Source organism: Peromyscus eremicus, chromosome 16_21 (genome assembly GCF_949786415.1).
Source record: "Peromyscus eremicus chromosome 16_21, PerEre_H2_v1, whole genome shotgun sequence".
Lineage (NCBI taxonomy): Eukaryota > Metazoa > Chordata > Mammalia > Rodentia > Cricetidae > Peromyscus > Peromyscus eremicus.
This window is the reverse complement of record NC_081432.1, coordinates 5,214,092-5,238,357: the sequence shown is the minus strand read 5'-3', so window position 1 is coordinate 5,238,357 and position 24,266 is coordinate 5,214,092. Positions and strand designations below refer to the sequence as shown.

The 24,266-nt window shown below is 50.0% G+C and overlaps 2 protein-coding genes across 2 annotated transcripts in view; both read right to left on the bottom strand.

Moving 5' to 3' along the window:
* The window catches only part of LOC131926215 (bromodomain and PHD finger-containing protein 3), a 29,336-nt gene extending 6,268 nt beyond the window's left edge, over nucleotides 1–23,068 (bottom strand). Inside the window, exons 1-10 of the mRNA XM_059281524.1 lie at nucleotides 22,963–23,068; nucleotides 19,926–20,082; nucleotides 17,022–17,153; nucleotides 14,576–14,704; nucleotides 13,991–14,303; nucleotides 13,089–13,391; nucleotides 10,498–11,004; nucleotides 8,106–8,199; nucleotides 3,244–3,341; nucleotides 338–435 (exon numbers count right to left, since the gene is read on the bottom strand). Of these exons, the coding sequence (XP_059137507.1) occupies nucleotides 338–435; nucleotides 3,244–3,341; nucleotides 8,106–8,199; nucleotides 10,498–11,004; nucleotides 13,089–13,391; nucleotides 13,991–14,303; nucleotides 14,576–14,704; nucleotides 17,022–17,153; nucleotides 19,926–20,082; nucleotides 22,963–23,063 (1,932 nt within the window). The 5' untranslated portion in view covers nucleotides 23,064–23,068. The remainder of the gene's footprint in view (nucleotides 1–337; nucleotides 436–3,243; nucleotides 3,342–8,105; nucleotides 8,200–10,497; nucleotides 11,005–13,088; nucleotides 13,392–13,990; nucleotides 14,304–14,575; nucleotides 14,705–17,021; nucleotides 17,154–19,925; nucleotides 20,083–22,962) is intronic.
* LOC131926216 (bromodomain and PHD finger-containing protein 3-like) lies at nucleotides 23,065–23,784 on the bottom strand. The gene has a single exon (XM_059281525.1). The coding sequence runs from the start codon at nucleotides 23,674–23,676 to the stop codon at nucleotides 23,065–23,067; it is 612 nt and encodes a 203-aa protein (XP_059137508.1). The 5' UTR covers nucleotides 23,677–23,784.
* Nucleotides 23,785–24,266: the final 482 nt, after the last annotated feature.

The following is a 24,266-nucleotide window of genomic DNA, read 5'->3' as shown; positions in this document are numbered from 1 at the left end:
GATGTTTACTACCACAGCTAAGCATTATTAGCAGCATTTAAAAACTCCACTAGGCAATGTTCCTCCTCCAGAGAAGCAAATGAACAATGCTAAGGAAGCCCTGAGAACCTGGTTTCTGAACACCTGGAGCCTTTGTCTGTGTGGAGGGGGAGGGGAGGCTTGCTGGTTTGCCCCGGGAAAGCTATGGTAAAGCCCCCAGCCCTCTGCAGCTAAAGGTGCCCTGACTCCCATCACACTCTGCCAGCTCGATCCAATCGGATAGTCCCCCAAGGCAAGGCAGGGGCCAGAGCCACCGGGGGAAGAGGGGACAGAAGGGTGTCGTCTGGGGCAGACTCACCAAGGCAGGGTAGGAGGGGTAGCCTCGGCACTTGGCCCACACCAGCTCCAGGGGCTCCAGGTCTCCGCAGTCTTCAAAGGGCATCAGGAGGCTTCTGCCTGGGGGTGGGGGAGGGGAGGAGACAGAGCCCAAAGGGGACTTGGCATGATGCCCCAAAGCCTGCCTGTGGCTTCCGTCTAACTGGGGCAGCCCAGGACTGAGGCAGCCCCACCACCCCACCCTTCCTTTTCCTCGCCCTTTCCTCAGGAGTTCTTGGACTGGGTCAGGTGTCAGCAAACTAACCCTCTAAATGGCCAGAGTAAACATTTCATCCTTTTAGGAGCCACGTGGTCTCTGCAGCTGTAGCAGGGAAACAGAGTCCAAATGAATGAGTATCTCTACTCACCAATAAAACTAGTGTTTCTGACACTGAAATTTGAATTTCATACGATTTTCATGTTATAAAATACCATCCTTTTCATAACTTAAGATGTAAAACCATTCTTAGCTCATGAGCCACATAAAAACAGGCAGCTATGGTTTAGCAACCTCTGAACCTAATTCTGGAATTGCTTCCCTGACAAAATATAAGGGCTTCATCTCCAGGGCCTCTTAGGAGAAGGGCCTTCCCCCAGCTTGAGCGGACATGATGCTGTCTGCACCCGAGTGGGGAGTCGTTTTCATGGATGCTGCATAGGGTAAAAGTGCAAGAAGAACATCCCAACAGAACCATTTGCTGAACATTTTTCTGACCAGGCCACAGCGGGCCATCCAAGCACCTGGCTACACCACGAACCAACAAAGCCAGCCAAGCAGGTTGGCAGGTCTTTGGTGACCCTACATGACCATTCACTTGGCTAAGGAAAGGGGTCAAACCTGAGAGGAGCGATGTATAATTCCTAACTAAGATAAAGAAGAAAGGTGCTGTTATGACACCAGTGAGTGAAGAACATTAACAGTGAACAGATAAAACCTAACACTGAGGAAGGCTGGAGAAACCAGTGCAGCCACACACCGGAGAAACCACAGACCAGTCCAGCCCTTTGGAATGCAATTACGTGCAATGTGCCAGGAGCATTAAAATAAATGTATGAACCATCTGCTCCAGTAAACTTCCTCTTTGGCAATTTATTATAAGAAAGGTAACAAAAGGATTTGGGGCAAAAATGTGCATTTATTATATTATGTATGTTGAAAGCTGGAGTTAACCCAATGTCCACTAGAACACACAAGTCAATTGCAAAGCACTGGTTGTTAAGATAGATGGTTCTAGTAACACAACAGCACAGAAAGATCATGAGCCAACAAGGAAAAAAGTATCCGAGCAAAAACTGATGAGTACAGAAGTGTGCGTGTCGGATCTGCACTTGTTAAAATATGCCTAAAAGAAACGGAAGCAGCACAGGGATGGAGACAGCTGTGTTCCAATGGCAAAGCTATGGGAGTGCAATTCTTTTTAAATATCCTTTGGCATCGCTTCTAGTATGGGGGTTTAAAAAGCAGGAAAAAAAATGTCACCACCAGAAGCACAAAGTGTGTCAGATCTACTTCCTAGCTTCAAGCTTAGATGTACAAATTCATCTGGACACGAGACCTGTCATCTGAGTGAAAACAGTCACAAAGTAACAAACTCAAAGGCATGCACCCGTCAACACACACTGGGAAAGGGGCGACACTATGGCAGAAGGGAGAGGCTGGACCAGGGAAACAGCCCTGTGCATCAGAGGGAAACTTCAGAGACAGGCCATCCAGAGTGCATGTGACCGACAACCATGTTCAGAAGCAGGCTGCTCCGGACCTGCTCCGTCTGAGAACCACCCCCAGCCTCACCCCGTTACCCCTGCCTTGCCCTCATTTCAATTAGGCTAAACAGGCATGATCTACAAGCTAGAGGCTTGAGTGACACATGTTCTCACTGACGACTCTAGAGATCACAGCCAGGTAGCACCAACCGAAACTATAAATACAGTCTCCCTCCAACCTCATAGTTCCAAGGATGAAGTGACCTCTGCACACGTAGGCTGCTCAACGCAGCCCTGACGATGAAGACACTTTAAATGTCTGTCTTTGGAGGGCTGCAGTGAAACCAATGAAGAGTCCTCCCATACAATGGGCCCCTGGGGAGCTGAGAGAAAGCCAAGGGTTTCCAGGGTACACTAGGAACTACAAAGAAGGAATGGCGGGCCCTCGACACCTCTCTCCAACATACACACAGGTTTCAGCTTGGATATACGTTAAATCGCTCTGAAAACAACCACAACAAAAGCTAGCTGCTGATGTTCCAGAGAGGCATGCAGGCTTTCATAAGAGCCTTCTGGATTTCTGTTCCCATGGGCATGTGTTAACTACTCAAATTGTGCTGGCTAGTTTGTTTTTATTTTGAGGTTTTTGTTTTTGTTCAACTTAGACACAAGCTAGGGTCATCTGGGAAGAGGGAATCTCAACTGAGAAAATGCTTCTATTACACTGGCCCGTGGGCAAGTTTTGTGACACATTTTCTTGATCAGAGATTGATATGGGAAGGTGCAGCCCACTGTGGCTGATGCCACCCCTGGGTATGTGGTCTTCTTACACACCCCTGGGGCTGTGTAAGAAAGTGGGCTAACAAATCTTGGAGAGCAAGCCAGTACCCAGTTCTGCTTGGGTAGAATGGCCTCTGCTTCAGTTCTGGCCAACTGCCCTTCAGGATGAACTACAAGAAAGCCTTCCAATAAAGTTGCTTTTGGTCATGTCCATCATCACAACAATAAAACTCAAAATACAATACAAACTGAAGGTAGTTTAAAGAAAGTGTTGGTGGCCCAGGAGTGCAGGCCAGCTCTCTAGCCAGTGTCTGTGGGGGGCCCCTCGCAGACTGACAGCCAGCTTGTGGGCCCTGCATTGCAGCAGTCTGTCCACAGCCTGCTCTGCCTCAACAGTCTCCTCACCTGAGCCACTGTGGTCCGAGTCTCCATTCACACCGTCCAGGAAGGGCACTCGCGACAGGGCTGGCTTCCCACGGCTGCGTTTGGGAGGTGTCAGACCGCTGCACACAGAAGAGGGTTGACGTGAGCAGTTAACTGGAAACAAGCCCACTCCTGCTTTTCCATCTCTAAAGGCATGGAGCTACAAAGGGAAAGACAGTGGCTCCATCTCCTCGACAGGCCAGTGTTCATCCATGGCACGTGTGACCAGAAATCCAGTCCATCCTCGAGGAGGGACTGCTTCCCCTACACAGGGGAGCGTTTCATTCAGAGGGAAGGCCGTGGGGCTGGGAATGGTGGCACACGCCTTCAATCCCAGAGGCAGAAGCAGGTGGATCTCTGTGAGTTCCAGGCCAGCCTGGTCTACACCATGAGACCCTGTCTCAAAAACCCCAAACTATAAGAACACCAACACAGAGAGAAGGCCATCATCACCCAGTCTCAACTCAGCCTCTCAGGGACAGTCCGGCCACAAGGAGGCCCCCTCACCTGTCCAAATCTGCACTCTGTGTTCCACATGCTTCATCTTCAGAAACCAATTTATTTCTGAGGTCCAAAAACTCGCCTCTTTTCTGCATGTTCTATAACAGGCGCCTCCTCTCTCCAGAATTAGCAGAGACATTTTTAAATTGAAAAAGAAAAAGAAACCCACTTCTCACTTCAAATGGTTTGTGTGTGAAAGTCTTTCTTGGGTAGGATTTTTTTTTTTCTTTTTACCAACTAAAAAGGAGAGCAATTTCTTTCTTTAAACAAGGCTACAGCAGAAAGGTGAAGTCTGGTGAGTGAGATGGGTTAGTGGGTAAAAGCGTTTGAGTCCCCAGACCCACACGGTGGAAGAGTACCAATGTCTACAAGTTGTCCTCTGACCTCTACCAACATGGAGGCACACATAAATACACACATAAATGCAATAAAATACTTTCAGGGGTTTCGTTTTGTTTTGTTTTTCAAGACAGGGTTTCTCTGTGTAGTCCTGGCTGTCCTGGAACTCACTCTGTAGACCGGGCTGGCCTTGAACTCAGAGATCCACCTGCCTCTGCCTCCCAAGTGCTGGGATTAAAGGCGTGTGCTACCACCACCACCACCACCACCTCCACCCTCTAATAAAATACTTTTAAAAAGGAAGTTAAATCTGGGCATGGTGGCACACGCCTTTAATCCCAGCACTGGAAGGAAGATCTCTGAGTCTAAGGCCAGCCTGGTTTACAGAGTGAGTTCTAGGCCAACCAGGGATATATAGTGAGACCTTGTCTCAAAAAAAAAAAGGAAAGAAGAAAGAAGGAAAAGGTAAACTATACATGAGACAAGGAAAAGAAGTGATAACCAAAGATGAACCAAGGCCACCAAGACACTGAGATTTTAAAATAGCTCTTCATGCAATTTTAATGCTCAATCTAGAGCTGAGAGCTTCTGGGCAAGAATTATGTGGCAGGGAACCCCCACCTCCATCAAACTTTAAAAAACCTTACTGCTGGGGTCTGGTGGCACATACTTTTAATCTCAGTACTAGGGAGGCAGAAGATGGAGCGCTGTGATTTTTGAGGCTACAGAGTGAGTTTCAAACTAGATGAGCTACATAGTAAGACTGGGTCTCAAAAATAAATAAAAATATTGCTGTTCTATAATTTTTCAACTAGAAAAATGGTTAAAAGATCAGTCAATTTTTACAAAAAAGCCAAAATGCTTAGAAGACCCTGGGATAAAATGCAGCAAAGGGTGGGAATGGCTTTGGTGTGGTACTCAATTTCACTGAGTCAGAACTGAGTTTATGCTAAGAAAACTCAGCTTAACCCAAACCATGACTCACATTCCTGCAGTAAACGAAGCTGGCACCTGTTTGGAAAACAATACCAGCAATACCCAATTCATATGGAGGATCCAGTGCACTCACCCTACAAAACCTGCCTACGGACTTGAGAGGCTGACGTGTAGATGCAAACACTAGTGATGTCACTACAAGTCTCTCTAAGTTCACACCCTGAACCTGGAGATATCTTAGGACACAGGAGAAAAAAGCAGGGCAAGGCAGCTACGAGATGAGTAAAGGCAAGGCCAGCTTGTCTCATCACCTCTGTGATGCTGACCAGTGACTGGCCAAGTGGTGCTGTGGGAAAATCCACAAGTACACACACACACACAAACACACACACACACACACACACACACACACACAAAATGTACTCTGGGAATGGCTTTGTGTTTTCAGGTCTAGTATCACAGACCACTACTGTCATACCACAGAATGCCAGTACAGGCAGGGAAGGCCCTGGAAACTAGGCTGCTGCAGCCACTCTGTGTGGTTCTGATGAGTAGATGGTCGTCAGGCCAGTGCGGTACAGCCAGTCTACAGCCAGTGACGTACGTATAATTTCCACCTACCTCCTCTACAAGATAAACTCTAGGAACTGACATGTACCTCAACAACATGACTCACACCATAGGTGTTGAATTACCAGCACTCGGGGGAATGACCCACAGAGGAGGAGCAGCTGGGCGTGGTGGGGCCTGAATGTCATTCTAGCCCTCAGGAGGTGGAGCTAGGGGGATGAGGAGTCCAAGGGCCAGCCTCAGTCACAGTGCACTCCCAGTCTGAGTACATGAGACTGTCATGGAGTGTAAGAATGAATGGAAAGGTGCTCAGAAGACCATGGGAAAAGACCAACCGTGGAGCAAATGGGCAAGATGGGCTGCAGATGGTAAGTGACCAGCGCATACCTTTAATCCCAGCCCTCGGGAAGCAGAGGCAGGAGGATCTCTGTGAGTTCCAGGACAGGCAGAGCTAAGATGAGAGACCCTGTCTCAAACAACAGACCAGAACAACAAAAAAAGGTAACATGCTTCTGTCCAACAGATAAAAGCTTCCTTTATATTCTTCCTAGCAGACTGGAGAGCAGGGGGACTGGGATGGAGAGAGAGAACACTGGAGGCAGAACCCTTGGATCTCCAATTTTACTTACTTTCATTTTTTTTAAATGGGGGGGGCGGGGGGGGGGGCCGGCACGCACCTGTATGTGGGGAGGTCAGAGGGCAGCCTGTGGGGCTGGCTCTCTATTTCTACTGTGTGATCCTGGGAACTGAACTCACATCACAACGGCAAGCATCACCTGAACCAGCAACCTAGCCTGGCCTGCTTCTTGTGACTCACAGTTGGGAAGCATGCCCTTCGTGAGGGAGAACAGTATCCTTTCCACCTCAGCCAAGGACGGGAAGGGAACCGATGGTTGGCCTCACTCCTACCACCTCCAGTAAACTGAATTTCCAAGCACTACATATTTGCTTAGCTTTAGTGTTTTTTTGTTTTTTGCTTTTTAAGCAGGACTTTGCTATACAGCCTGGGTTGGTCTTGAGCTCATGATTCTCTTATCTCAGTTGCCTAAGGGTCAAGGTTACAGGTATGGGCCACCGGGCCTGGCTTAAGATCCTTCTTTGAAGGAAGCCAGGAACTCCAACCCAAGAGCAAGCAAGAAGCATTTTCTAACATTTTGAAATCTGTCTTCTCTAGCCCTGGTAAACTATCTCTACTCCCATCAACTCTCTCTGTCTTTGGAGTCTTTGACAGACAGGGAGCGAGCATGGGCAATTTTGAGGTTTCATGGGGAGGACACGCAAAGGAATTAAGGCAGGAAGCCAGTGTAACTGGAGGCAGGCCCACACAGCTCCACCTGGGAGCTCAGCAGGTAAGCAAGTGTCAAGAGCACACATGCCAGTAAAGACCGCTTGGAAGCCTTCAGACACAGACCAGCCTTTACGGGGCTTTCCTAAACCCAGGATTCTCTCAGCAATCACCTCTCCCTGTGGCACCAAGGTCCTCTCATCCAAGCACCCCACTCTACCCAAGGTCATGAAGAGCAGAAAACATAGGGCAATGAGCTCATAAAACTCTTAGACTTGGGAGAAATGAAGGTTCTGGGCTGAGAAATCCTTCCTTCAGGTTAAAAACAACAGAAGCCCATCCTTTCTCAACAATGATGGGCAACCTGGAGCCTTTGAAAAAGGGGCCTTTAAAATTTCATGCTCGGTCATCCCTATACAATATCCCTGAAGAGGCACTGGGTGTAGCTGGGAAATGCCCGCCAGCCCAGTACCCGGGAAGAGGGGGTTCAAAGGTTGAGAGCTGGAGGCTACCTCGAGCTGTTTAGTTCAATCCTATTTCAAAAAAAACCAAGGGTTAAATCCAGACAATGATATATGCCTGCAATCTCAGCACCTGGGAGACTGGGGCAATAAAACTACACAGCAAGATCCCCTATCAAAGGGTTGGGGATTTAGCTCAGTGGTAGAGCACCTGCCTAGCAAGCACAAGGCCCTGGGTTCAGTCCTCAGCTCTGGGGGAAAAAAAAAAATCCCCTATCAAGAGACAAAACCAGACCAAGACCAAAAGAGGCGTGGGCTGTAACTTATGGGTAACACACCTGCCTCGCATGTGTGAGGTCCTGGGTTCAACCCTCAGCACCACAGAACAGAAGCCAAAACAAACCAGAGGCCAACCCTATGAAACCCTAAGAGGCTTAGTCAAAACCACGTCCGCAACGAGCCGAGTTCTCCAGGGGTGTATGTACCCGGGCACGTGAGTCTCAAACGGTAACTTCACTGAGCCATAGGAGATTGAGCCCCGCTAACCTATCAACACTACTCTTCTCTTAGAGCAGATCTAGAATCCAGGGTCAGCCCCTTTTCCTCAGGGCTCCCAGTTCCAAACTAGAGCCTGAGGAAACGGTAGCGGTAGCGAGAACCAAGGAAGAAGGAAACCCCACCTGTCACTGAATGGGGAAGTAAGGAAAAGGTGGTCTCAGGGCCGCCCGAGCTTTGTGGGTAAGCATCCTTACCTGCCAGCTTCAAACGCCAGTCCTCCACTGAGACCCAAACTACATTCCGAGTCAGACCCGCTTTCGGGGTGTTTTCCGAAGCCGTTAGTCACGCCTGCCAAGGACACACAGAGTGAGCCCTGAGTGCAGAAGCCCCTTCCCTGACACATGCCTCTGAGGACTGGAGTGGGTGGGAGGCTGTTCCTCCCCTGGAAGGCAATGAGCAGACTGTATTACCTGAGCAGCACACACCTGACTACTGAGGAAAAACATAAGACTTTTCCACCCAGGCAAGCTCACAAGTCCCTGGATCTGCTCTAGTTTTGAACTTCAATTATCAGGGAGTTCCTGTGCCTCAAGGAGCCACCAGCCTCTGCTGATAAGCACTCCCAAGCCCTCCCCATCCCGGCTGGCAGCAGTAGCTTCCTTCTTCGGGTATGATGGCAGAAGCTAAGGCAGGATAAGGGCTCAGTGTCCACCACACCCGGAGATATCTCACAGAGCTGGGGAGAGCCAAAGAGACTTTTAAGGGCCACAGCAGCCCAGATCATCGCAGAATGGAGCATCAGAACCATGACTCCAGGCTGAGCTTGGCCCCTGCCTTTTGTGAAGCAGAGGATGCTGTTGGTCTGACTCCTTTTGCAGCAAGGCACCTCAGGTAGAGAGGGCCGTTTCATCATCCCAGGATCACCTAACCATGAAGGCTTCCTTTTTTTTTTTTTTTTTTTTTTGACCTATTGAGTCCTAACTCCAGAGTTCTACGACTCTGACCGTTGAACAGAAACAGACTGAAAGTGGATCGGCCCGATTTGAGAGCTGTGACAGACACCTTGGCTAGAAAACTGTGAGGCCAGCCACACTTGTGAGAGCAGGTGCCTGAGCCAAGATGTGGCTCTCCTAACCCGGCCCTCCCTCTAGTCTGACGACCTCAATGTGTGTCATAGAACCCCACCGTGCCTGGCCTGTAAAGGATCAGCGCCTGCTTTCCGAGCTCCAACTACGGTCGTGTACAGAAGTGTTCCTGAGTGCCGGCATGTGGGGGCTCGGAAAGGAAAGCGTATTTATCATATCCCCAAGCAGTAGGGCTCCAGGTTGATGGGCCTCATTTTTAGTGCACTGCTCTCCGTGCTGTCTGGCTGAGACACAGAGCTGAAAGGAGGACAAAAACTACTCCTGCAGGCTGCTATCTGCTGTGCTCCAAATCTGCTCCACCTTAGCCCCACAGCAGTAAGCCACAAACAGGCTCTGAGGGAACTTCCCTCCAGGCCACAGAGCCAATAGGAAGTCAGGATCTGAACTTCAAGCTCCTGCCCTAATAGCCTAAAGGTCTAGCCTACTACGGAGAAGTGGCCGACAGGAAGGGAAGAGAGAAAAAGCAAGTACCGGCCCACAGTTCAAAGATACCACACAAGGATGAGTGACAGGAGGACTGAAAGTGAAGAGCGGCTGTCCTACCCCACCAGGACCCAACTCGCCTGCCTGGTTCCCGAGGCTGCAGTGAACACCCACTGAACTGTCCTAGAGAGAATGTCTTCCTCCTTGTCCCATGCTCTGAAGACAGGCCCTGGGCCCTTCCCACCAGCTACCCTCACCCTCAGGGCCAGCTCAGGTGCCACCTTCAAGACAAATCTCAACTCCAGGTCACGTTCTCTGAATAGCTCTGGCAGTGTCACCCCACGCCCGACCCCTCGCTTTGGGCTCTGATCTCTCAGTGACTTAGAGGACCTCTCTACTTTCTCCTGGCCTGGGACTCCTGTGGAGCTGGAACTGGCCCTGACGTATTCCCCTCTCCCACCGGGGACACGCAGTCAGGACTCCAGTGACTATGTCCCGCTCTGCCACCTCCTCTCCCACCCACCTCTGCTGCAGCTGGTTCCTCTGCTGCTCTGGACACGCACGTGTGTTCCCACCCTCCGAGACACTTCATCTGTCCTCAGGACAGTCTGCTCTTCTTCACTCCCTCCAATCGTTATCAAATGTCCCCTTTACTCTCTGCCCTCTCTTCCGATGGACTGATAAGTGTTTTTTACAAAGTTTCTAATACAAGAAGAGCTCTCATATGCCTTTAGTCTATTTCTTCTGTAAGAGATTTTCATGTTTTGTTCACTAATTTCCCTCCAGTGCCTAAGACAGTGTCTGATAAAAATATCTCAAGAGCACACTGAAGTGAAGGTAAAAACCATTTTACCACATGAAATCTTACATTCCCCTAAGGCCAGTGATCGTCCCATAGACAATCTGGCCCTCTGAAAACAACTGCCCTAAGCCTGTTTTCTCACAGAGGCCACTGGAGATGGCGGACAGGGGGAGGAGGAGGAGGAGGAGGAGGAGGAGGAGGAGGAGGAGGAGGAGGAGCCCCCTGGCGGGGCAGAGCAGGGAAGCGGGTGGGAAAAGATATCACAGGCAGGATCACCTGGCTCTTCCTCCTGCTGAGGGGACCTGGCCCCTTCACTGTCACTACAGCCCCTGCTCCTTGGCCGCTTCCTGGAACAGTGCTCATCTTCCGTGCTGGCTGGAGAGGCAGGAGAGCCGACCGCACCGTGGTCCTCGCCATTCTCCAGGGTCCCGTCTGGATTCCTCTGCAGCTTAACCCCATTCTTGGCCTTCTTGAAGAGGACTGATGTTCGGCGGCCCACCCCACTGAGGGGGGTACCAGGAGGGCTGTCAGGGTTCACGGGAGACAGTCTATCAATGCCATTGTCACTGAGCAAGCATCGCAAGGGCTCGCTCCCCAGCTGCAGGGCTGATTTCTCCAAGAGCTCATCATCTTCCACCTTCCGGGACTTTAGGGACCGGCTTGAAGGCTTGCTGTCACTGATGGGTTTCAGGGTGGGGGGGTCTGGGGGGAATTCCTGTTCAGACAAGGATGGTGCAGGCCCGGTAGGCTCCAGGGTTGGTGGAGCAGGCAATTTGGAATCATCTGTTAGAGAAAAAGAGAACCTGCTTGAACATTCTAGCAACAGTCTGCTCCTACAAGCCAGATACTGACTCTGATAAGCAAGCACTAAAAGCATGAACTATTCCATGGCTTTGATGCCTTTTAGGCCTTAGATCTAAGCAAAAGTTAAAGGAGGGGTAAGCTTTGTTCACACTTAAAAGTTCTCAATCCTCGCTGTGTGTTAGAATCAACCACGAAGTTTTGTAAGTATTTTAAGCCTGGGGCTGGAGAAATGGCTCAGTGGTTAAGAGCACTGGCTGTTCTTCCAGAGGACCCGGGTTCAATTCCCAGCACCCACATGGCAGCTTACAAACTGCCTGTAACTACCTCCAGGGGAACCAATACCCTGATACAGACATAGATGCACACAAAACATCAATGCACATAAAAATAAGAATCATTAAAAAGTAAAAGAAAGAAAAGAAGGAAAGAAGAAAGAATTTTAAGCCTAAGTTATACTCCAGACCAAATAAGCCTAATAGTGTGTGCTGCAAACATCACGCATACTTGAGCATGCTGCCTTAGTCAATAATTAGGTGAGGTTTCAGCTGGACAGACTGGAGGATTACAGTTCTCACCTGACATCAGTGCTTTCTCAGCTGTCCTCAGCTCTGTTGTGAGTGCACACAGCAGGCAGAAAAGGGGTTTGCAGATGCAGGGAACTCAGACCAAGTGTATTACCTCTGGGGTTCCCACACAAGTCTGCCCTACCTGGAACTTTACTCCTAACCATAGCCCAGATCTCCCCATATGAACCTCTGCGATTTTATCTTGAACCCTCTGGGGGACGCTCTGTCACTGTGCATGAGTCAAGGAGTGGAATTCAGATGACATTCGGACTGCCATATGAAAGTTACAAAGAGTCACAACGGTCACATAGCCTTCTGATGTCCCATGTGGCTTCTCAATCATGTCTCCAACCTACAATAAAATGCGCCAATCTCTTCAATTTGAGCCTTACCAAGTAGAGGTAACTCCATGTTTAGACTATGTGAGTGGCAGGTCTCCCCAAACCTTGGGCTCAGGGCAAGGGCAGGTACCAGTAAGATAATTCTGTCCTCACCAAAGGGAAGGCATGGGAAGCAGCTCAGCTCATAAACAGCTCCAAATCACTAAGGTAGGGGACAGTTTAGAAAGCTTACCAGGTGACTCTAATACATTGGTTGCAAATATCATTTACACTTGAGAAAGCCACTTGCTTAAATTAATTAGACTTTTGTTTTTGTTTGTTTTGTTTTTGTTTTTTTTTTGAGACAGGGCTTCTCTATGTAGTTTTTGTGCCTGTCCTGGATCTCGCTCTGTAGACCAGGCTAGCCTCAAACTCACAGGGATCCACCTGGCTCTGCCTCCCGAGTGCATTAAAGGCATGCGCCACCACTGCCCAGCTTCAATTAGACTTTTTATAGTCTGAAACCTCTGCCTGGGATGGCCTACAGTCATGGCCACCTGGGATGAAAACCAAGAGTTAAGCTGGGCAGTGGTGGCCTTTAATCCCTGCACTCAGAGACTGTGAGCTCAAGGACAGCCTACAGAGAGAAACCCTTCCTCAAGAAACCAACTAATCAACCAGCCGAACAAGCGAACAAAAACCCCTAGAGTCCAGGCCAGAAGGAGGGCCTTTACTTCCCTCTCACACTCTAGTCTAACTCTCCTCAGAGCTTCTCCAGAGTGGTAGAGTAAGCTGTACCACTCAGTGCCACTCTGTCAGGTGCAAAATTGCCTCATACTTAACTAGTATGAAACTGCTGGGCTCCAGCACCCTAATCTCTATGACTCTCCGACAGCCTTGCCCCTAACCCTTCCAGAACCTCTGGGTCCCCTGGGAGCCCGGACCAATACAAGAGCCGACATCTACTCTGACAAATAAATTTTGTTCTCTATTGATTGCTAAATACTTGTAATAGCATCCTAAATGTGTTATGAAGGGAGACCCCTTCCAAGAGATTTGTTTACCTGCAGGGTCAGACCTATACTCAGAGGAGAATACTCTCAAGAGATGTTAGCCTTTTATTCCTCCTGACTATCCTACCCACCCTGAACCCTGCCTGCCTGTGACCCTCTCTCACCTCTGTCCCCATCGTCTTCTGGCTCTTCCTGCAAGGCCTGCTCCAGCACAGCTGCGTCCCCCCGAGGTCCCGCTGGCAGCTCCCCATTGGACACTGTCTTGGTCACTGACAGCAGCTGTGTTGGCGCTGGCTGTGCGAGCTTTTGCCGAAGGGCATTGATCTCCCTGCGTAGCATGCGGACCCGACGGGTGCGGGCCCCGCTGGACCGCATGGCGCTCACCAGGTCCAGTTTCTCCAGCAGCTCCTTCAGCTGCGCCTCTGGCGACAGGTGGGCCCGGTTCTCTGGGATGAGGATGTTATCCACTGCCAGGGAAAAGAGAGGATAGAAGAGGCTGAAGGACGTGCCCAGCGCAGAGCAAGAGAAATCTTCTGGATGGAAAACAAGGCCCTGGAATGCCCAGGCCAGTGACTTCCGGCAGTGTCGGTGTGGGCCTTGGCCCTACAACACCGCTGTCTAGAAACGATAGGTCGGTGTGTGGGAACAACTACAGGAAGCAATTCAGTTTCAGCTATGGCCATACAGCAGGCATGCAGCGGTGTAGCAATCCCTGGCCTGAAGGATTATGCAGCAAGCAGGAACAGGCCGAGTGGTGTGGTGCTCACATCACAGGCACCCTACTTTCTGCCCCCACCCCATGCACCAGTGCACACTCAGGGTGCAGGAGAGACTCCCGAGAGGCCTTGGCTTTCCAGACAGCCAGCTATGCCTTTCCGACCTCTCAACAGGCACGCAGTGCACCGTTTAGGCCTCAGAATTATTCCAGCCGCACACTGAGCACACCCATTGGCTCCCAACCACAGCTCTGCACCCCCAAGGCCCACCCTGATCCTGGGCTGTCTGAGCCCCGTCCTCCTGCCGCTCTTCCTGGTCCTCCTCCTCCCTACCCATCCGAGCTTCTCACCATCCTCCCAGGAGAATCGGTAAAAGTCTTCCAATTTGGGTGACTCGGGCAAGTGGGTGCCCCTCTCGGGATCATAGCCGATGTTCTCTGCCTGCCGACGGGCATGCCGCAGGATGGCCCCTCCCAGGTCCCGCAGGCGGACAGCTGCTCGGTGGAAAATTGTGTCTTTAGCATTATACTTCATGCAGTTGGTAACTATAAGGTTAAAGTCCTCCTCAAACTCCTCCAAGGTGTGGTACAGGTGAGATTCCAGCTTCCGCCTCATAGTAGAAAAATCCATTGGCTTGGATATGAATTCCAGGTAATCTGGAACCTAAACATATAAAACCTGTACAATTACAACAACTATTTACGAGCCACACAGGCGCACCCTTCACTGCTACTCCTGACCTCCCAACTCCGCTGATGCCGTGTTAGCCTCACTAAGAGCCGCGGGGCATGGTCCACCCAGACAACGGGCAAGTCTACTAGCCTGCCAAGACACCACCCCACCCTCAGTTCTGGACGCCCTGTGGCCCAACCTCTTCCTTGGCCTACTCAGAGGCTATTTCCAGAGCAGGCTTGCTGCTTGGAGGGCTGACTTGCCTCACTCAGGCTGACAGGTTCAGCAAAGATGTGTGCAGGGTCCTTCTCCTGCAGCAGGTCCAGAGTTGTCCTCAGCAGAACTGTGAATGGCATCAGCTCCAGCTCCATGGCAGCCTGCTGCACCCTGACCTGTAATGAAATGAGGAATAACCAGAATACCTCAACAAAGACTCACTGAATCTTTAACCTGATTGTCAATCACGTGCCACAAATCTCCACAAGGTATGAAGCTGCCCACCCCCATCCCCAGTATAAGACACCAACAGTGCTATGACTCGAATGTCTCCCAAAAGTTCACATGTCAGAATCTTAACTCCCAGTGCATGAGGGTGGAGAGGGCTGGCATCACGTGGGCTTCACCCTCAGGATGGATTCGGAATCCTGGGAGTGGGCTGTCAGGAGTGACGGTTGTGCAGGCACACTCTCCCATGTGTGCTCTCCACCAAAACAAGCTGTGGCATGGATCTCTCTCACCAGCCTGTCACCATCCCCATACTTCCCAGCCTCCAGAATTGGGAGCTACATCAACTTTTCTTTGTAAATGACCCAGTCTATGATAATCTATTATAGTGGCAGAGAACAGATTAGAACAAACAGCTACTTTACAAACGTTTTCTACATATCAAGACCATACCAAAACTTACAGAAGTAATAACAATTATTGACTATAATAATTAACACTTTTATAATTCATGTTAGGTGCCAAGTAATGGCCTAAGCATTTTTAAAAGATTTATTTTTAGTTATGTGTATATGTTCTATGGGATGTATATGTACGGGGGCCAGTCTGAGCACTTTATGTAACACTGAGTATGTCAGGCAGGTACAGACAGACATTTCACAAAGAAGTGGAGACAGAGAGACCTGGCTCCAGGTCACACAGCTAATGGGGCTCCACTCAGCTTCTAGAGTACTCCAGACCATTATGCCACACTGCTCTTCTCCCTGTATTACCTCAATTAATACTCCCACTTTATAAATATGGTATATGAAATTTGGTGACAACATGGTTGAATTACCATGAGTTACCTGGTTGGAAAATAACAGAAAGCATTTGAGCCTGGGCCTTAGTCCAAGCACACTGATAAAACTGAATGTGAGCACATGTGTATCTCACAAGCACTGAGAGCTCTCGCTGAGAACATCTGTGGGCCCTGGTGACCAGGGAGTCCAGGCTCACCGCTCACACAGCACCTGCAGTGGTACCCTGTACAATGATATTTTACATGTATGCCCTGACATGAAACACCACAAGGCCACGGCTGAGACTAACAAGCTCTTTCCTGACTTTTGTCTACATCAACATAACCCTGCCTACCTACCCACAGCTAGGGCCGCCTCCTCCTCCTCCTCCTCCTCCTCCTCCTCCTCCTCCTCCTCCTTTTTCTGAACCAGAGGCAGGAAGATAATCTTAGCTATAGGACCAAGCCTAGATACAAATTATAGTTTGACCTGTGGAGACCTTGAGGGAATCTCCCTGGCCACTCACGCTAAACACAGTGAGAGCTGCCCAGGTGCAGAGTAGAACTCAAGCTATTGCCCTAGTAAAGAAGGGATTGTGCTTGAACTGAGTGGAAGGAGAAGGAACAATTTTAACCCAGGCCTTGAAAGCATTCGAGTAACAGCTGCTATTCTTGGACTAGAGAGAACAGTTTGGGCTTGTCATCCGTTCAATTAATAATATTTGCTCTGTGCCATGTGCGGAGCACTCCAGCAGACACTCCAGCAGGGCAGAGTATCAGTACTCCCATTAATAATAACAGCATACCACCTTGCCAGCCCTGATGATGCACCAGGCACTATTCTCAACGGTTTACATATATGAATTCATCTCTTTATGCTGTCAGCTCCGTCGTTATCTCTTTACTGAAGTCGAGGAAACAGAAGTATTCAGAGATTAAGCAGTTTGTTTAATGCTACAGAAATAGAAAGTAACAGAGCCAGGTTTAGACTCAGTCAGGCAACACACCTCATGCTCCTAAACCACACGCTATACCACCGACCTTATCATTCCCTGTGGTCAGGGACTTTTAGAATGTTCTTGAACTGAGGCTGGAAATTTTAAATGACTCTGAGTCCACAAATGCTTAAGGCCCAGGGAGAACCTCAGGCTGGAGGCTGTCATCTTGTAATGACACGCAATGGCTCCAGAAGCTTTTCGAAACACCCAGGTCAATCTCCCTCCAAAAACTCCTAAATCAGAAACTCTAGTCATGGGCTCAGGTACGAGGGACAAAGCTTAGGCTCCAGCCCAAATGAGCAGAACCACAAAATACAGAAGCCACCAGAAGCATTCCACCCAATACCAAGTGGGCAGACCACAGAGCCCACAGTGCTCAGCAGAAGAGGGAAGACTGAATGCTGGCACCGGAGAGGTGGCCCCGAGTCCTCTGGTGCCACAGAGAGAAAGGGACCCTAGCGAGAGCCTGGCCGGGCCTCTGCTCACCTGCTCCCGCTTCAGCTTCTCCCGTTTGCGGATGAGCTCGATCAGCAGCCGGGCCCGCTCCAGGTCATGCCGGAGTTTCTGCCAGTACTTCAGCTCCTCCTTCACCGCGCTTGTCTTCTCGTCCTGCTCCCGCTGAGCAAGGCAAGAACAAGAGGGCTCTGGCCTCCTTCCTCCCCACAGTCCCTGCTTCAACATTCAGGACTCCTGACTCTTCCCGGACCCACGGTTGCTGACAGCCCTTTCCCAACACCACCCGGGGCCTTTCCTCCAAGCTTCCCGGTGCTATGATGCTTCCTTGGTGCTGAGCAAGAGCAAACAGTGAAGAGTAACCTGGGGTTGCTTCCCCAGCCCCAGAGACATGGTTGCTCAGCTATGGCCCTCAGAGCTGGAAAGAATTTCAGGAGAAAACTAGCAAGCAGGGGTTGAAAGAATCTCACCCTAGAGCTTTGCCTTGGCTAGAGAACAAAGTGAAGTTCTCACTAGTAGCTTCTGGTTTGAAAATACTTTTGTAAAGCAGCAAACATCATTGAATGCAGGGCTGGAAAGATGGCTTGGTGGTTAGGACCTGCAGAGGACCCAGCTTGCAGCAACCTCCTGTAACTCCAGTTCCAGGGAAGTCTGCCTCTAGCCTCTGCAGGCACCTGCACTATCGCACAAATTCATGAGCACGCAAATGCACATGCGCACACTTAAAAAGTAAAAAATTAATCCGGAAAAAAAAAAAAAATCAGTGACTCCCATCCTGGAAGAGGTCACTATTGCTGAGGGAAGGAGGAAGCTCAGCATTTGAAACATAACAATGTAACGGCTTAAAGCAAACAAAAACTGGTAACATAAACTGGAATCTGTGGACACATAATGTCAAATGTAATACAATGGTCAAGGTGAGAATCAGAACAAGACTTGCAGGGAGGAGTTTGCTAATGCTGTAGAGACTTCTGGGAAGCAGAGGTTCAAGAGGGACCAGATAGCTGGCGGAGGTGGTGACAGTGGTGGTGGCAGCAGTGCATGCCTTTAATCCCAGCACTGGGGAGGCAGAGGCAGGTGGATCTCTGAGTTCAGAGGCCAGCCTGGTCTACAGAGTGAGCTCCAGGACAGCCAGGGCTACACAGAGAAACCCTGTCTCAAAAAAAAAAAAAAAAAATGGGGGGTGGGGGTGGGGACCAGATAGAAGCTAGTGATTCAGGAGGTTAGATATGACATGCGAACAGGATGCCCGAGGCATGGGTCATGTGAAGTCTTGTGCTTCTCTGCAGCAGAGTGAGGAGAGCCAAGGAGAGATGGAATGGAGCAGCTGCGGCAGGAATGTCCAATGATGTGAATGTGGGAAGGGAACCAGGAGCAGAAAGCACTTAACCTGCAGTGACTGTGGTGTAAAATGGCTGCCACAGCTGGCCAGGCCGCAGACTATTTACCATGACATGTCTGGGGGCAAAGGGCACCTGCTCTTTCTTTACACAGTGGGCCCACACTGGCTCTCACTCAGCCTACCTCTTCTGTGACATCTGGAGGGTTTGGACTATGCAGTTGCGACATTGGGCTCTTCACACTGCCCTAGAGTTTGTCCTTAAGTGAAGTCTTGTAGTGATACATTTTTTAACAAAAATATCTCTTGGCCTCAAAGAAACTGGACTTTTGGCAGACTCTACAGCTGAGTTAATGCCTTGAGATCATTTAAGACTCTGTACTTGGGAGGCAGAGGCAGGCAGATCTAAGTTCAAGGCCAGCCTGGTCTACAGAGTTCCAGAGCGGCCAGTGCTATGCAGTGTTAAAAAAGACTATGTACTCAATCAATCTGCTGTCCTACTGTGTACTCAGCCTGTTTAACCTGCCTTTAAGAGACAATGTGATCAACCTTACTGGCCTTGGATTTCCTGTGCAATCAGTTTTTACAACCTAAGCATAGCTTTCATCTTGTTATGTTCTTTCCCATGTCTCTGAACCAGACTAGAATGTGGATGAGTGTGTGTGTGTACACTCTCCTGAGAGTGCGTGAGTGTGGTGATAATCGTTTGCTAAAAGCAATCAACAGATTAGAAGCAACCTTAAAACAAATATCCACCATAAATTTTGGGAACAACATGTGAATATAAGCTTGTTAAGGTTTCTTTGCAGTATTGAGTGTTTCTGGGTCAGCTGGGGTAAAATGACTTCTTCCTTGTAAAACTGTCAAAACTTTGTGTAAGGAATTTGGGCTGGAGAGACGGTGCAGCAGTTATGAGGACCGGCTGCTCTTGCAGAGGAACAGGGTTCAGTTCCCAACATGCACATGGGGGCTCACAACCATCTATAACTTCAGTTCCAGGTCATCCAACACCCTCTACTGGTCTTTGTGGACAACAGATACCCACATGGTACACAGACACCCATGCAGGCAAAACACCCATGCACATAAAATAAATGTAAAACAAACAAAATCCCTCCTTGGTTCCCATGCCATGTTTTCTGTGCTGTTCAATTAGTACAGAGGAAAGCCCTTCATTAGGTACAGGTACAGGCACGACAGACATCATACACAGGTACAACTCAGAGACACGACAGACCACACACACACACACACACACACACACACACACACACAGAATAGGCAACAGACAAACTACAGATAGGCCAGACAGATGTAAGACACAGGGAGAGAGAAGTAGAGAATTGAACTTTGGTCAAATTAATCGGAGAGGAATGGCTTCTCTGAAGTTCTTTAGTACATGAAGCAATGCAAAGCATCTCCCTTCAGAAGAGGCCACTGTCAGGTCTGAGGATCTCTGAGTGCTGCAGACTGTTCCTGGACAGATCACTCTGAGGTGATTCCCTACAGGCCACGGCTACTGGGAAGGCTCAGGGAGGAGGAGAGCCCCGCCTCCGCTGTATCCCTCCCCCGGCAGCCTCCACCCTCACTATACCTACCTGCTCAGCGTTTCTCTGGGACTGTAAGTGGGAGTGCAGGCGCCTGATGAGGGGCACACCATTCCGAGCTTGCCGTTTCAACAGCCAGTAGTTGTGAAGCCGCTGCATGAACTGGTTTTTCCTCTGAAAGGACAGACCACTACAGATCTTGTTCAACCTTGAGTAGAGGCACAGGGGGGAGAGACAGGTCAGTGGGAAGCTCAGGCTACACACAGCTGCGCATCCTATCCAGATCTCAGTTCACTTCTGACCTTACAGAGGAAGACAGAATACAGTGACCAAATGCCTCACCTCAGGGGAGAGCTGAGAAAAGACTGCAGAGTTAAGCAGCTCGGACCCAGCAAGACACGTGTCACCTGCTTTTCTGTCTTGCCTTGCAGTCCTGCTCCTCCCAAGGAGCCCTGTCACAGAAGCCCTATTGCCTGCTGTCACATGCTTTCAGTCCAGGTACTGAGAAGGGTCTGTGCTCCTGAACCCACAGCCACCTCTTGATGGAAGCAGCAGAAAGAAAACAGGAATCTGAGTAAGTTGCGTTGCTATATGGCCAATTTCCTGCCCTCTGTGGCCGAGGATCTCACCAGACCCTGGGGCAGCCCACAACCAAGCTCAAAGAAAGTAAGCCAGGTTACTGCTTTCTGCACCCAATGTAACCTCTTAGAGTAACCTGACCTCTGAGGGGTTTTGTGTGTGTACATATGTGAGAGATGGGGTCTCACTATACCACCCAGGCTGGCCTGGTACTTACGATCCTCCTGCCTCAGCCTCCCAAGTAACTGGGGTTATAGGCACGTACCCAGCTGACCTTTGATTTTTCTTTTAAAAACTCTTAGCATCCTAAAAATGCCTAATTTTTAACCAAATGGAAAAAGGAGAAGAACAAACATCTAAACCTAAGAGGACAGAAGCTCTAAAAATGCAGCCAGCCAAGTCTTAAGATCTGGGTTTAAACTAGTACCACTCGTGGGGGTGAAGCAGGGAAGGAGCCAGTGAACAGCTTCAAGAGCAGCACTGTCCCCACATCACAGGGTAAGGGCAGGCACCTGAGGACCACAGGTAGACCAACGCTCCTAATGCAGCTGAGACGGTGGCCCTCGGCGGGACCTGAATCCGTGACCCCTTCTCCACTACAGTACACGCCACAGTAAGCAAGGCCCCGTGCTCCCGTGCTTCCCTCTGCTCTAGCTCTCCGCCCCTCTCCACAGAAAGAGAACCAAGTGTAGCTAATCGAGGTGAAACTTCAAGATGGCCGTGTTGGGTGGGCACTGCCCTTCAATGCCTTCTCCATCTCCGGTCAGATGTTCTTGCCCCATAGCCAAGCTTACCTAGGCCTTTCCCCAAAGGACAGATCCCCACCAACACCCATGCCAAGCACACCTGCCCACCTGCAGGCCAGCCCCCTCCCCCTGCCTCTTGGCCACGGTGGGGTCAACAGCATTTGTGCAGGTCGGGGAGGAGTAACAGTAACACAGCAGCAGCAGCAGCAGCCACCGTTTATTGAGCGCTTACTATCTGCCAGGTACTGTGCTAAGTATTTGACTCACATTGCCTCATTTATTCCTCACAAGTCTGTCGGGTGAGTTTACTCAGGCTTAGAGCAATTAAGCAACTTACCAAAGGTCACACAGAGTATTAAATGGTGTGTTTGTTCTTAGCCAGTAGAGTGGCTCCTCAAACAGAAGCTACAACCAAAAGCTAGCCCCAGGGTACAGACACCCTACATATGGGGACTAAGCACGGACCTGGTGACCTCAAGAAAGAGATGACCAAGGCCAGCTCTGTGTCTAGAAGACACTGAAGTTCCCGACAGAGCCTCCCTGTCCTCATCTTGTTCTGGTATCTTCCCAGGGCAGCAAGTCTGGCCGCCTGTTCCCTCGCACGCACGACTGATGTCTCACAACCTGCCAATACTCCTTTATCCCCCAACCTTCTCATCAAGACTCGGGCAGGAGACAGCCCAGAATCTGCCCCTCTCCATCTAGCCCCACCCCTTAGAACAGGATGTGGCATGTAGTAAGTGCTCAATAAACACCTCATTGAATGAACAAAGGAGCGAACAACTTTACCTCCTGTGGCTGTGGTTTCTTCATCTAGGAATGTGGGAGAAGGTGCAAGGACTACATTAGATGAATAGTCTCCAAGATTCCTTCCTTCTCTAATGCTATAGACTTTTCTTTCTTTCTTTTTTTTTGGACAGGGTCTCACTGTGTAGCCCTTGCTGGCCTAGAACTCCCAGAAATTCACCTGACTCTGCCTCCCAAGAGCTAGGATGAAAGGTGTGTACCACCACATCCAGCTACCATTGTATACTTTTTAAAAGAATCACCTTGAAGTGGCCTCTGCTGGGAAATCTTCCCTAAGCTCCTGACCCTCCCGCAGCCCCAGCTACCGCACTGACGGTTTAATACAGGCATAGTGATCTCTCTGCAGACTCAGGGAGGTCCGGGTGGCTTGGTTTATAAAGCTGAACTTTCCCCTGAATATAAAGCTTCTCAAGGAGGACTGCCCCGCCCACATTCCTCGTAAATAAAAAGTCCCCATCTTTCCCAGGACAGAGCTTTTTGGAAGGCAAGTGTTGAATCCTTAACACAGTAGCTCCCCGTTTAGAATAGTTCTATCTTCACATGGGTTTTGGGGAGCCTGTGTGAGAGCCCTTGGGGTCGTCACACAGATGAGGCAATGTAAAGGACACAGCCTGCATAAACAAAGACCAAAGATGATAACCACCTAGAAATCCATGGACTAGTTACCGGTGGAGAATTATACTGTTCACAATACCATTTAGTGTCACTGTGAAAACCACCATCCTTAGCTGATACACTGTCACCCGAGTTTCTAAGCAACGTAAGTGATTTATGTCACTCTGAGCCAGAGGAGACACGTTACTTGGAGGGCACAACAAAACTATAAAAGAGGCCCTGGTTCCACAGAACAAGCTTGAATATGGGAGCCCAGAGGAGGTCAGACATCCATCTCCATATTTGGAGAAGACCTGGCCTAGGGTGAAGACCAAACCAAGAGCCCTTCTGATGAGGCTCACCTGTAAGAGGGTATCTGCGGGACAGTGACCATGGGGACAGTGGTGGAGGGTGTCTCCCGGCCAGCTTCCTCGGGCTCCTTCATCTTCTGCTTTAAACTCATCTTATTCTTCTTGGACACCACCTTGAGGGGGCTGCCCACCCCCACCTTGGCCTTCCCGATCTTCCTCCTCCGCTTCTTCCTCTTCCTCCTCCCTGCCACCCTCTTTCAGCCCGTCCTCATCCCCCACCTCACTGAGGCTTCTGGGCGAGTCACCCTTTCTCCTGGCGGTGGCAACACACGGAGAGTGGGCCTCACAGTACGCGGTCTTTCGCACGGTAAAGATGGTGCCATTGAGGCTGGTTTCTCTCATGGGCTCAATCTTCATGAAGAGTCCAGCCCGCTGTGCGCAGGTCACATGGAAGGCAGTGTAGCAGTTCACTTTATGGCACTGGATGGCTGCACCCAGCCCTTTCTGCTTGCAGATATAGCAGGTCAGTTTCCAGCGAGCAGGGGGAATGTTGTCAATGCCCTCAATGGGCTCCAGAAACACGGTATTAGCAAAGCAGACTTCCGGGATCCAGATGGCGCAGACTACATGGGCCCAGTGACCATCGCTGGTCTGTTTGAAGGCCCCACCTTTATTGGGGCAAAGGACACAATCTACTGGCCGAGAGGGAGACTGCAGGCAGCAGCGGCATAGCCACTGGCCCTCTGGGATATAGGGGGACACCATAGCACTCCTGGTGCACAGCTAAGTTGCAGATGTCACAGAACAGGATGACGTTGCTGTTGTGGCATTCATCATCCAGGCACACACAGCAGAAGGCGTCTTCATCAATTAGCGATTGCTGAGCCCCACTGCTGCGACTTTCCAAGTATGACTCCTTCTCAAGCCGGTCCACCAGCAGCTCGAAGGTATCTGGTGACACCAAACTGTGCCCATCTACTCGACGCTTCTCGTTGACCATGTCTAGCCAGGCAAGGTCCTCCTCATCCATGTCATATTCTACCTCTGCATCCAGGTCTTCAGGAGGCTTCTCAATGTAGCGGTAATAAGCGGCAGGCAATGGGGGTGCTTCTTCCGGCTGGCTACCTGTATCTACCACACGAAAGCTGGGCTGTGGGAGGTGGAAGGAGGTGCCAGATGCATGCTTGGAACAGGACTCCTTCTTCTTGCCTTTAGACGAGGGTTTCTTGGACTTGGCAGGGAATTGAGGCTGCTCACTGTTTTCCTTGTTACTGTTGCACTCAGTGATATCCTGAGCAGTTAGCTCATCTTCAGTGATGATCTTGAGTGGGTCATAAATGCTGATACGATGTAGG

What these genes read in the sequence shown, in the direction of transcription:
- LOC131926216 (XM_059281525.1), bottom strand. Translation starts at nt 23,676, where the DNA reads ATGGTGTCCCCCTATATCCCAGAGGGCCAGTGGCTATGCCGCTGCTGC.